General features: G+C 36.9%; 1 protein-coding gene across 4 annotated transcripts in view; it reads right to left on the bottom strand.

The window, feature by feature from the left end:
* Positions 1-14,295, bottom strand: part of dab2ipb (DAB2 interacting protein b) — a 159,630-nt gene that overhangs the window by 78,463 nt on the left and 66,872 nt on the right. The window contains exon 2 of one of the 4 annotated variants that reach the window (XM_058777510.1): positions 3,847-4,003. The exons of the other annotated variants lie outside the window; for them this stretch is intronic. Within the exon in view, the coding sequence (XP_058633493.1) occupies positions 3,847-3,970 (124 nt within the window). The 5' untranslated portion in view covers positions 3,971-4,003. The remainder of the gene's footprint in view (positions 1-3,846; positions 4,004-14,295) is intronic. 4 annotated transcript variants of the gene reach the window in all.

The following is a 14,295-nucleotide window of genomic DNA, read 5'->3' as shown; positions in this document are numbered from 1 at the left end:
CTCTAATATTAATGCTTGAACACAGTTCAGTATATTCACGTAGTTGTCAAAATGAATGTACAACGAGTGTTTTATAACGGATGCTCGCTGAAGAAGCGTGTTTTGGAGAAGTTTGTGAGGATCAGTGGTGTTTTTGTACATATGGGCATCAGACGCTCCAAACACAGACACGATTGCTTGTTCTGACAGAGAAACTATTCACTGATGACTCCAACAAAGTCACCAATTTCCCAGTTTTATTCTTGGTCGTATCTAGAGTAAGAACCCGTGAAACAGGTCCTACATCAGCAGTACAGCACATTCTCCAGCATAATCTTCTGACATAGCTTTCCTGTGAGATAATGCAGAGCAAACATGTGAAAACCACAGCTGCACGCAACTGTCAGTCACCACTAAGCCCACTAATCACGTTCCCATGAGTTTCCTAATCAGATATTAAAAACCATAGCAAAGCAAAGCACATTGACTATGGGAAAAGCTGTTGTTGAACTGTTCCCAGAACAGGTTATTGCTCACACAGCTGTGTCAGTGTGTGTATTTCACAGGTTGTCTGTTTAGCAGCTGATACAGTGGTGATGTAATGGTTTATTATCAAAAATGAACAGAGGGGAGGAAGGAAGGGAGAGCTAGATAGAGAACACACTGCACAAACACCCACATGCAGCTGGCTGTGCTGGATGTAAATACATAAGCTACAATTTTCTCTCCAGTCCTATGCATGTTCTTAAACGTGCTTAAACAGGGTTATTACAGTATGTGTGTTTATCCACCCCATGTGAGGTGTGTGCATGTGTAATTGGTTGTGTAACAGGGCTGAGCTCAGGTGAGCTCATGGAGGCGCCATTACCTCACACTGGTGCAGTATTTGAATATTCAGATCCAAAGTGCCGCCATCTTCAGTCATGCATGAACTGATAAGCTATCAGTCAGCAGAACCCAAACAAGAACCGCAGATAACAAAGCTCATAATTCTGTTCCGTGTACACTCAATTTGCATGATCCCACCGGTGACGTGCACCTTCACACGAGAAATAATGAGTGTGTATGTTTTACTTTTTATTACTCGGCTCTCTGAAATACTGGTTACTTACTGGAGGACAAGATAAATAAGAAAAAACAATAATAATAGTAAATGTAACAGTGATGTTCCATGCACACACAGACATTAGGATTGTGCCGATAGACGATAGTATCATGTATCGATGATAGCCAGAAATATCGCCTGTGGCTGATGCCCTTGATGATATCAAGATTATTATTATTAGGCTAGTATAATTATCTAATTAATATTAGGGCTTATTTGTCGCATAATATTTCTTTTTAAGCGTTTTTACAGTGTTGATCGTTATAACCAATCACATGTGATTCTGTTAAGTTAATGAAGGCACTGGCCAATTAGAGGCCATTAAAGTTTTGTTGTTGAGTCTTCTGACTGAATTCTGCTCTCGTGCGAATTCTCTCAAGATAAACAACAAAGCGCATATGTATATGCGATGTAACTATAAGAGATAGTATACTGATTATAACGGAAGTGATTTTTAAAAATGCTTAAATTCGCACTAGACGGAAGTGAGTGATAATGTAAATGTTCTTTGCTTGTTTTCTGTAGCTGCTGAATAACTGAGGAGATGTAAGCATTATAATTAATAGCTTAAAATGTTTTTATTAAATTGCGATCATGTTAAATACAAATTCAGTCATATTAAAAATATGACATCCATATGCTACTTGACTAAAAAGATATAATGTATAGTTAATAGATTACACTATCATTAAGCTGCTTTTAGCCGTACCCTGGAGTTGGTTCACTCTCCGGCTATGAAAGTAATTAAGTAAATAATTAAATAAATTAGCACGATGATATCATGTGTCCGTAATCTCACAAGCTGACGATAGGACAATATGACAATGGAGCATATCGCCCAACAATAACAGACATTGCAATATTATCCCTACTTAACATGAATGAGCGCCGAACAACTGATCTTTTAACATACAGCTTGACAGTTAAGTAGATCCACACCCACAAAACATGCAAAATCTTCTATGACAATCATCCCACTGGAAAACGTCAAACAAAAATCTTGATAAAGTAAAACCCACATGTGTCATGAACATATTTTCTGAACAGAAAATATGATTATCATTCAAGCAAATAAACAAACATACAGAGTTCAAGACATCTATCCTAAATGTTAGAACCTCTCTATAAATCACTGCTTCAAAAGTTTACCACAGTGATGTCACCTTGAGCTTGCCAAGTCCCCAAAACAGCTGTGCCATTACAAAGCCCCATCACAGAGCACCTCATCTACTACATGAATTGATTCTCTCAGTGACTGAATTAAGTTTGAATGACTCAGGGATCTCAGTCGACCCCTCTGTGTAATGAGCCTAGATAGCCATAACCTGGATGAGAGTTTAAAGAAGCCATTCTCAGCCATCGCATCTGAAATTACTCAGCGTGCATGCGTGTGTGTGTGTGTGTGTGTGTGTGAGAAAGAGAGAAGGCAGGAGCTTGTTCGGCCATACTGAAGTACTGGAGTTCCTGCTTGACTGGTTTGGAAAATTGTGTGAGTGAGAGCGCGCGTTTGGTGTGTCAGGTTCAATACTTGTGGCTGGTCACCTGTCGTAAAGTTACAGCTGATAATAACAGCTTCTCTACAAACAGGCGCTCACTCCACCCGCTCGCGTGAGGGCTCGTTAACTAACTTTATGGCTTCTGCGGTTTTATCCGGTGATATTTAGGTGTTACAACTAACACTAAACTGACAGAGGGGCTAAGTTTCTTATACAAGGGACTTAACTAATTATTCAAGATCAGATGGAAACAAACATAATATTCAGAAATGATATGTAAAAATAACACATTTTGCATTTTGTACTTAATGTCAAACAGCTACAGGCCACAGACAAGAGGCCACCATGATCTCTCCATGTTGATGTTGCTTTGTACAAAATTTCTATGAAACATGAAACACTTTACTTCACATTACAGTACTATGTCTCCGTTATGAATAAATACATTTGTCAAATTTGATATTATATAAAAAAATTAAAATAAAATAAAAAAACTTCCAAAGTCCAAGAATCAGCATTGCCAAGCAACATACAGTAGTGGCACTTGGTTACTGTATGAATTAGTTGTTTTTGAATGAATTGGCTGAGTGAATGTGTCAATTACTTTTTAATGATACACAAAAACAGTCACCTACTTCCATAATTTAATCTCCAAAAAAAGTCCCACTATTAATGCGCAGACTCACACTTTGACAACTGACAAACTGTGATTAGACAACAATATCTGAGCATCACTCACACTTTTGCTCATTAATACACACACACAACCAAACAATATTCCAACAGAAACACATTAATAGCAACTCTAAAATGGTTCATGGTTAAAAAGGGAAGTGTTTGCATCCAGTTTTTTAGATCTAAAAAAATAGTGAAAATTAAAGTGAGTTATATTTCTTAGAGTTCATTCACTGAATGATGCTCTTATTCAGAATTAAAATAAAGTTTAAAAAGCCTTTTTTCAGGCAAAAGCTTTTCTAAAAAGTGAAGTACTCAGAAGAGTGCTGCCATAAACAATGTGGTAATAACTGCGTTTATGGCAGTTGCACTCTAATAAACGGGCTGTTATGATGTTTTACTACTGTGGCAGTAATCTCAGACAGAAATCTCACACACAAACTTAACATACACTGCAGGTAAGTGTGACAAATGTAACTGTTATGGGAATTATTAATTTATACCGCACCATTAACAACACCTAAAAGTATTTTAAAAGGTGGGAGGAAATATTTCAGAAACAATGTAGTAAAGTTAGAACAAGATGTTTACCCCTATTGTTTGTGGCTCTGCTTCTACTCCTGGAGCGGCTGCGCTGTCTCTGTAGCCTCGTTCGACCCAGGAGTCTGTAGTAATATCCTGGTCTCCCAGAACCTTTCCGTGTAACACCTGACATAGCTCCTAGCACGCTCCTGTCACATACACACACCTCACATACACACGCTCAGTCAACAAAACTTTAAAGATCCCTTCTGTGCATAAACGCCACAGTTGTGCAGTGACATCCAAAGTATCAGAGGAAATTCATTCCAGCACTCAAGTTTGGGAAAAGTCCAACTGTAGGAGGGAAAGTTTGCTTTCTCTCACTCTGTCCCTCTCTCTCTCGCTCTGTTGCTTGATTTCTCACTGAGAGGGGAATAGCTCAAAAGGCTCTTCAGTGCCACATGCTCTCTTGTCTCTCTCTCTCTCTCTAACACACACTCTGTCTCTAAGTAGTGGGAAAGCAGAGGTATGCCATTGAAGACAGAGAGAGAGAGCCAGAAGACAAAGTTTGTACGAAGAGTTTTTGTGAAAACCAGGGCTGGATCAGGAGAAGGTGGAACATAGGGTGAATTGGATGTCAAGAACATTTTTCAATCACATTTAAGTTTTATATGTATATATATAAAATTATAAATACAAATACGAAATAATATTGCATAAAGACAACTAGCATACTTTTAGTAGCACTAAAATTTTATTTTGCATTGTGACATCAAATTCTCTTTAGCGTAATGCATTTTACTTTTGAGCTTGTGTAATTTCAGTCATTTTTCAGTATCATTCTTGATACTGTAATACAATTATTGTTTAAGTCATCAAATTTAAAGCAGTACAATAAATACAACCATGAAGTATAAAGGTCTGTTTTAAAAAGAAATAATTTCTGCTTACCAAGGCTGCACTTATTTGATCAAAAATACAGAAGATTTTAAAATATTATTACATTTAAAATAACTGTAACTGTAATATAATTTACACCTGTGATGGCAATGCTGAATTTTCATCATTACTTCAGTCTTCTGTGTCACATGATCCATCAGAAAACATTCTAATATTCTGATTTGCTGCTCAAGAAACATTTATTAAGCAACTTATCAATACATGATACATTTAAACTTCATAAAATCAAATTATACATTTTGTTTGGGAAAGAGAAATGCTGTAAGGTTTTACACATTTCACTTGTAGGTGTATTTATGTGAGATTCAAAAATAAAAGGAGAAGTTTATCACTTCTGCTTTAAAACAATTCCCTATGTCTTTTCTTTCTGGACCAATTCTATTTCCCTACAAATTTGAATTTAAATCCAAATTAGATGACACACGTTATATTACTATTATAATTCCTATTCATCTCAATGGCACCATGCCTACAAAAGCATGCAATGTGAAATCTCTTCATTTATGAGTTGTGATGGCACAGGCAGCAGACAGGCAGTGAAAATATACAGAAATGTCATGATTTTAAGAGCCCTAAAACACCCACTGGTAAAATGGCTACTATTAGAGTAGTTTCTTGGGGAGAAAAAAAAATATTCCATCTAGTATATTTTTCAGCTAGATGATAAAACTACAGTATGGCATCTACCAGCAAGGGCTAACAGGGCCATGGTATTCAGCCAAACCCTGAAACCTTGAGTGATACTAGAGGTACAAAAAGGACACTTTACCTCTAAATGAAATGCACAATTAACCTTTGAATCGTTTCACAGATTTTGAGATGAACCATATTGAATTCATTTAACACACAAATAACATCAAAGGTCACTCAAGCATATGGAGAACATTTGTTGGCTAAAAAAAAATCCAGAATTTTCTAAAAACGCAACTGCCTTGCAACCACAATGAACTATCCGGTTCAATCCCTCAACTGAGGAATTTTGAAAAACCAGTCCAGGTGCAAAGCGAAAGCAAACGTGTCTGCAAGATAAAAGGCTTGGCCAGAGGCTGGAGGTTTGAAACCTGCCCAGATGATATCCCGGAGTTGTGCCAATAACTGTGTGTTGTCTTCTAATAAAAATGGACAGTGAATCCTACTATAAGCTGGCATGGACTGAATGGATTCCATTATACAGCTTGTGTCAACGATCAGTGCAAGACCGACACAAATTAAACACTGCTGTCCCAATCAAGGCTTTATTCCAGTCTTAAAGAAAGTCCAGTCCAGGTTTTAGATGTGAATCCTCATAAGAGACCCAGACTAGCTTCTCCAGACATGGTTCTCATCAGCCAACCAGGAGCCAGGACTGAGGGTGTGGGTCAAGCAGCTGGAATACAGCAGAACAGATGGACACAAAGACACACATGCACACTCATTTACAAATGATTTACTAGCAACAATTAGTGATTATGACTAAAAAAGTGTGAAATTAAACAAGTTCTTGAGAGGTTACATACGGAGTGACATCACGGTAGGCGTGCACAAGCGGTAGTTCACCCAAATTGAAAATTCTGTCATCATGTACTCACCCTCAAACCTGTATAATTAGGTTTTTAAAGACAAGAGGGTGGATAAGTGATGGTGCCATTTTCATTTTTAGCTGAACTATCCTTCTAACATTATTAAGACAATATCAGGGTCTCAGTTTCTGCAAATACAATGCAACACACGTCGCACCACCTGTTGGGGCGTCTGTGTGAGTATCAAGCGTCTTTCAGGGAAGCTGGATATGCAGAAATTCAACTCTATTCAATTTGCCTATTGTTGTCCATTCAGTCTCCCTGCTTTCAAATGATTCCCTACCCAACCCCCTTCTGTTTGACTGCTGTAACTCCCCAGGTGACAACAAGCCCAGTGCCATAAAGCAGTCAAACTGAGAATCACACTAAATTACTTCAATTCAGCCCTTGTTAAGCCCGAGCATCAGGATTATGGCCGGATATTCCCCCCCTTGTGTCCCTGTAGACATATTGAAAATATGTAGCACTCTTACAACACCACACATAGGTCCACTGTTCTTTGCTTGAACAGTGAACACAAGCTGTTTGCTTGAGGTCACACTTGGGGGCAAACTCAGAATCGAGGTCATTTCCTGTTCTCATGACTTTGCTAGACTTAGACATTTGGGACTCTTGGGATTTCGTTCACCACAGTTTAAGATTGTGTGAATGAGTATGAGTGTGAGAGAAAAGTGATGGACACTGAAGTACTTTCTAAAGGATTGTATCTCTTGCATGCTCAATCTTGCCCTTCCAGATGCCATAATAGGAACAACACACACACACACACACACACACAGAGAGATAAGTACAACATGTCTAGAATGTGCTTTAATCTTACAGACTCTTGGAGAACCTTCTTAAAGGGACAGTTTGGCCAAAAAGGAAAATTTAGTGATTATTAACAATTATTTTATTTTGTTAGTGAAATACAAGTAGGAATTTTTCATGCAGATTTTCACAGAACAACAGGTCATTGTGACCACAAGTTTAAAAAAAAAAAAACACCTCAAAATAGTTTATACTAGGGGTGTCAACGTTAACGCGTTAACGCATGTGATTAATCTAAAAATTGTAACGCGTTAATATTTTTTTTAACGCAAATTAATCGTTTGATAAGGTTTGACCCCAACTTCTTCCTGTCATCACACGGAAGGGTATCTATCATTGTGTGATGAGGGTGCAGCGAACCAGTGTTGCCAGGGTAGCGGCACAAGTGGGCTATTTTGAAAATACAGTTGCAGGAAAAATGACTGAGCCGTGGGTTGCATTTTTTTTTGGCTACTTTTATAATGTAATGTATCGCAGCCGCCCAAAGTGTATATAGACAAATAAAAATTAAAACAGATCCTTTTACTAATGTGTATTATACTTGGAATGTATCCCTGGCAACTTAAGAAAGGAGAGGCAGTTGTAACATCAAACAACGTGAGTTTCAGCAGAGCATACATGTTAAGGCTTTTACACAGCAGAAATAAACATGACAACTGCCACTATAGATTATATAAGATAATAAACACACGATTACGACAGGATATTTATAAGTGATTTTCTTGAGTCAATGTGTACATCTGAAATGCTAATTTGTGCAGCGATATAAAAGGCTATAAATAGCATATATTAACAACAGTAAACGACCAAATTCCACATGTGATCGTAAAAGGAAGTTATTACAAACACTCGATGGTGGTTTGAAGTGAGTTCTGAGTAAAAGTGTACTATTAATCTCATGAATTGTCTTATGAAGCATGATGCTAATATTAGCTCTAATGCACCTGCAGAACAGGTCCAGTTCTTCTTCATAATGCATTTTGTCATAATACTTCACGTGATGTCGCAAGAAAATGTTTTGTTGTATTTATTCAGAAATACTTTTGATAATAGTTGGGTAAATGTATACTGGGATTGAAGCGATGTGGCTTGGTAAACGTTTTATTGCCAGTTTAAAGGCTTATAATGACTGAATAAAAACAGAATAATGATAAAAGAATAATAAGGATTATGTCTCATACTGTCACAATGTCGTCAAGGCCAGGCAAACGCGGAGACGAGGAATTTAGGAAAGGAGACTTTATTAACGACCACATAGAATTACACATGATAATCGACATAAGACAATTGACATACAAGACCGAACACTGAGGCGAGGGAACACAGGACTTAAGAACACTGGGGGAAACGAGATAATTAATAACACAGGGCTGGGGACTAATTAACTAAACAAGGACAGGAACACCAAATATGGTCACAAGAGGAGGGGAAACACATGACACATACCTGGCGGAAGTGTGAAAGGTTCTGTTTCCTGAAACTAGTTTGTCATGCATTTCTTTATTTCAGCACATTTACAAGTAAATTCTAGTATTTTCAATTTGTGATTAATCATGATTAATCACATTCCATGACTGTGATTAACGCGATAAAAAATTTTCATCGATTGACACTAGTTTATACAAATGATAAGTTAACAACATTTATAATATATCAAAATATTTCTATTTTAAATAAATGCTGTTCTTTTAAACTTTGTACATATCAAACAATCCTAAACAATGCATCATGAAAAAATACAAAAATATTCAGCAGCATAACTGCTTTTAACACTTATAATAAGAAAATCCTGAGCACCAAATCAGCATATTTCAATGATTTCTGAAGGATCATGTGAAACTGAAGACTCGATTAATGGCTGTTGAAAATTCAGCTTTGCCATCAAAGTAATTAACTATATTTTTAAATATATATTAACATAGAAAACAGTTGTTTTAAACTGTAATAATACTTCACAGTATTACTGTTTTAATATATTTTTCATCAAACGAATGAAAGTCTGGGTGAGCATAAGAGACGTCTTCCAGAACAACAACAACAACAACAACAACATCTTACTGACCCTAAATCTTAACTGCTCAATGGAGCTGAAAATTATCAGTGAATAATGATTTAAATGTCAGTTGTTGTTATTATTATTAGTGAGTTTACATTATTACTAGCGAGTCATTATTATTAGCGAGGTTATATTTTTTTGGGATGAATTACTCCTTTCTTGGTGTATGTGTGTTCTGTACTATACAGGACTCAACACACTTTTGATCATATTTCTTTTCACTGAAGGTCAATGGCATTCTTTTCTTTTTTATGTGCCTTTATTATCTTTGTGTGCGTGTTTGAGGGAGGGGATTTTGTTCAGAAAAGCAAGCATAAAGTTTTTGAGTGGTGTGATTAGTGACTTAGTTATCTGACCTTGTATGTGAAGAGTATCAAAAGATCTACCTCACCAAAGGAAAAGAAAAGACATGCAGAATGAGAGCAGACAGAGAGAAGACAAATCTGTGCTGAAAAAGATTTGCCATTTATCTTTCTATTGACAGTCTGTTTCAGCCACACACTCTAACAAAAGCTGCAGAAGGAACAAAAGGGCATAACATCACCAAAAGATCCAAAGTAGGACACATTGGGATAAAAAAGAAAAAAGAACAGATAAAAACTTAAGTGGCTCAATATAACCGATTTTACACAATCTTTCTTCAGTTGTTCATATTCACTCTTTTCAATGTTTAAATAAATGTTGAACAAATAGACTAAACACAAAAAAATCACTTTGTTGATCCGTACTAAAGGGATAGCTCACTCAAAACTGAAATTTCTCAAAATATAGCAGAAAGAAAGTTGAGGATGAGTTAAGTATGATAATTTTTGGGTGAGCTATCCCTTTAACTTGTTGCTGTAAAGGCAGTGCTTGTGCTGATGTATAGGCTGTTTGGCATTTTTTTATATTGTAGGTACAGTAGTACACGTTTCCTCACATGTAGGTGCGGATATGACTGTTGAGAATTCACAGCTGCGCACACAAACACACAGCGAGACGTGAGGAACAGAGACAGGCGGAGATGTGAGATGGTGGAGAACACATGAAAGACGCAAAATGAGAAGAGGGGAAGTTCAAAGAGAGAAACAAGGGGGCAATGAGAGGGTGAGAGGTTGAAAGAGTGGGGAGTGCTATAAGAGCATTCCTCTGCTCACCCCACTCCATAATGAAAAACAGCACACACTCTACTGACAACTTCAAGAGCTCTCGTTTAACTAACACACACTGCAAATAGCCTGAAACGGTGTGCTTCCACACACCATGTTATTTAACTGCTGCACAGGAAAGAACAAAGGTGGAAAAAGGGGTGGTGGAGAGGTATGGATAATATATAACTCATGTGGTCTTCAAAGAGCGTGAAAGAAAGAGAATTGGGAAAATGAGGTGAAAGAAGATAGATGTATGTGTCTACTTACACTGACTCCTAATGGCTTCCTGTGTGTGCCTGTACTTTCCAGAGAAAGATCAGCTTACACCAGCATGAAGGTTCATGCTAGTCCAAACTGGTGGTGATGGTTGTAACTCACTACCACAATTACTAACTAATCCGCAACCATATCTGCTGACATTATTAGATCTAATGCAAAACATGATTCATTAGCCTTTCAAATAGTGAGGATGCCCTCACAAGTATAATTCCTTTGTGTACTAAACAGACAGACATTTGTGTGTTCTTGTCTTAATTTTTACATTAAATCACTGGAGAAGAGTTTGGCAAATTCTGCACTGTGCACACAGCGCCATCTTCTGGAGAAAAAACAAAAAACGGTTTGATTAAGCCAAGGAATGCATGCAAAGCAGATAGATATGCACACTCACAAACACACCTGCACATCATTATATTGTCCTAAACCCAACTCTTTATGTTTATTGTTAGGCTTATGTTATTATGGAAAACAGAACAAGACATTATAGGTTCAAATATGTAGAGATTTAGCTCATGCACGCATATATAGAAACACACACCCAGTGATTTGGAACGCCCGAAGATGAAAAATAAGGCTAAAGATGATCAAGAGCAATGCAGATGCTGATCTGATCCAACTTCTGACTGGCACTGAACAGCTTGTTTATGTCAACATCTGAGCAAGTATGATGACCAACTATACCTGTACAATCGCTATATACACACACACACACATTATTAATTCACCAAGGATGCATTAAATTAATCATAAGTAACCGTAAAGACATGTGCATGTGTACGGTTACAAAATATTAATGCTGCTCTTTTGAATTGTCGGTTTATCAAAGAATCCTGAAAAACATGTAGGCCTACTATATTATGGTTTCCACAAAAAGCTGCATAACTGTTTTCAACATTGATACTAATAAGGAATCAATAATAGTCATCTGAATGATCCTTGAAGGACTCTCAGAAGACTGAGACTGGAGTAATGGCTGCTGAAAATTTAGCTTTGCATAACAGGAATAAAGTACATTTTAGATATCAATTCAAACAGAAAACAGGTAAATGAATAATAATATTTCACAACGTTACACATTTATTGCATTTTTGATCAAATAAATTCAGCCTTGGTGAGCATAAGAGACTTTCAAAATATTCTTTCAAAAACATGAAAAAAATCTTACTGATGATCCCAAACTTGAACGGTAAAGTAAAAATACATTACAGAAACGGTTGATCTCAAGAGTGTATCATCAGACCCCAATACCTAAACTTTAAATAATCCGCCATTAACAACAAACTAAAAAAAGCCAATTTCTCCAAAAAAAATAAATTAATTAAAAAAATGTATTAAAATAAGATAAATGAGGTGAAATGCTTCTCTAGTACAAGTTTACTTGTGATACAAGCTCCTATCTGAAGGTTCCTATTACCACGAGAGGGCAGTATGAAAAATGTGTGCATCTGACTATGTGCGCCAAGGACTTTGTCTGTTTAGTATGGTTTCAGGGGGACATGGCCAGCTGAGCAACTGCCATTGAGATGAATGGGAAAGTTAATGGATAGCTTTCTCCAGATATTATAAATTTGTGTGTTCACATGGAGCATTATATTGTGGTCTGTTGTTTGAAAAAACAAAGGTACCAGCAAGTGTCTCCTCTTTCTGAGTCGTTACCTAGTTACAGTGGTAAACAGCTGCCAATAGCACCACAGTGATACTCACACTGATGTGGCAAGCACTACAGTTCAAAACCATGAAGAGAGACCTGTGGAAGCAGAACAACTCAAATCAAACGTTAAATGTTATGGTGCTCTAGTAAGGTTGGAATTCAAAAAAACTGCTAAGACATTACTGGTTCCACGCTGGTAGTAGTTTTGTATTTTTATTTATTTACTTCTTACAACACACTTGCATGTATATGTATAAATATGCATGCCTGGTCTGTTTCTCTGAGGATCTAGTACACAGGTGACCCTTTCACACTCTTGACTGCCTGTCTGTTATAATCAGATATAGTGAATAATTTATCAGTGTAAAAATCATCTTCATCTCTGCTCTTGACCTTTATATAAAGCTTAAATCCACCCTTCCTTTCTCAGGCTTTTATTTTTAGTCCTGTGCCATTAATCAGTTCACACTCATCCCGGTTCCTCCCGCATCAAATAATGCTGTATATCTCTCACAAAGAAAGTCCAAACTTGACACATGATCAGCACAATCCTGACAAGCCAAAACCTGACTCAAAAAAAAAAAAAAAAAAGACTCTGGAAAGGGAAGGTAAATGGATTAAACCCCTGTTGTTTCTTAACAACAGCCTGCTTAAAGTGAGTGCATATGGCCTTTAGCCCAATAATATATATATATATTTTTTAAGTCCCCTTTAATATATGTTGCCAATATTTATGACATCAATTATTAGTCAAAAATTCATCAGATGGACAGAAGTATTTATAAAAAAAAAAAAAAAAAAAAAAGGGTTGCTAAATTTTGACAATTTTGAGATGTGATGAGCTCGTGAAGTCCTACTCATTAAAAATACTGAAAACATACATGGGATCTGCAACAGATGTATGTGCTTCCTTGCTTGATAATCCTGTTTGTTTCTTCACTGTTGTTGTCTCTCTGTCAAGCAGGAAACAAATCTGTTTATCAATCCCCATTACCTAAGGAAAAGATGAACGTGTGTATATGCAGCATGCGTGTATCAGAACATACAAACAGAGAGAATAACCTGTAGCATGATGTAATCATTTGTTAGTATATGTGTGCATTTCTATAAAAAAGAAAGAATGATAATAAACCCCAAATCTACTGACATACTCACAGTAGCAGCTGACCCAATTTTCCCTGCAAAGTCTCCCAAAAGATTTTGCAATGTTTTGAGGAGGCGTTAACAGCCTTTTTAGGTGCTCAAATCCTAAACACTTCAACACTTATGCAGAAACGGCTTCACGTTATAATTATAATAATAATAATAATAATAATAATAATAATAATAATAAGTTTAATTTGTATAGCGCCTTTCCCAAGCTCAAGGACACTTCACAATGACAAAACAATATAAGCAATCAGTACATACATAGATGGACAGTCGACTTTTTCCACGTCTAGGACATGCGGTTGCAGTTGCAAACCATAGTAATAATACAGATAATCAAATACAGCAACCAATCAGATACAGCATTAAACCATAACAGTTTAAGAGGAAACATAGGACCGATAGTATTGGTTGAACAAATGCGTTTTGAGTTTGGACTTAAATTCGTGCAGTGTGGTTATTGACCGGAGACACAGGGGCAATGAATTCCAAAATTTAGGAGCCATAACAGAGAAAGATCTCCCTCCCATAGATGAAAGGCGAGATCTTGGAACACAAAGAAGTTCCCCTCCAGATGATCGAAGTAGACGAGGAGGAGTATATGGAGAAAGTAGGTCAGAGAGATAAGTAGGTGCTAGGGCTGGGCGGTATATCAAGTTTGTACTATATATCGATACATTCTTTATAAGCGATACGGTATGAAGCGATACCGTTAATATTGATATAAGTAGTTTGATACGAGCACATCTGAAAAAATATCTAGGGAGGACACAGACTGAACTGCTGCGGAGAAAGTGCATAATACAATTTGTTCTACATGTATCAGGCTTTAAAAAAAAAAATAGTATAGTAGCTATAGTTTATAGTTTCAGTTTAAAGCGGCTCTGACAGAAAGGCTGTGTGTGCCGCTGACAGAGACGTGCG

Source organism: Onychostoma macrolepis, chromosome 05 (genome assembly GCF_012432095.1).
Source record: "Onychostoma macrolepis isolate SWU-2019 chromosome 05, ASM1243209v1, whole genome shotgun sequence".
NCBI classification, from domain to species: domain Eukaryota; kingdom Metazoa; phylum Chordata; class Actinopteri; order Cypriniformes; family Cyprinidae; genus Onychostoma; species Onychostoma macrolepis.
This window is presented reverse-complemented; position numbering and strand designations above follow the sequence as displayed.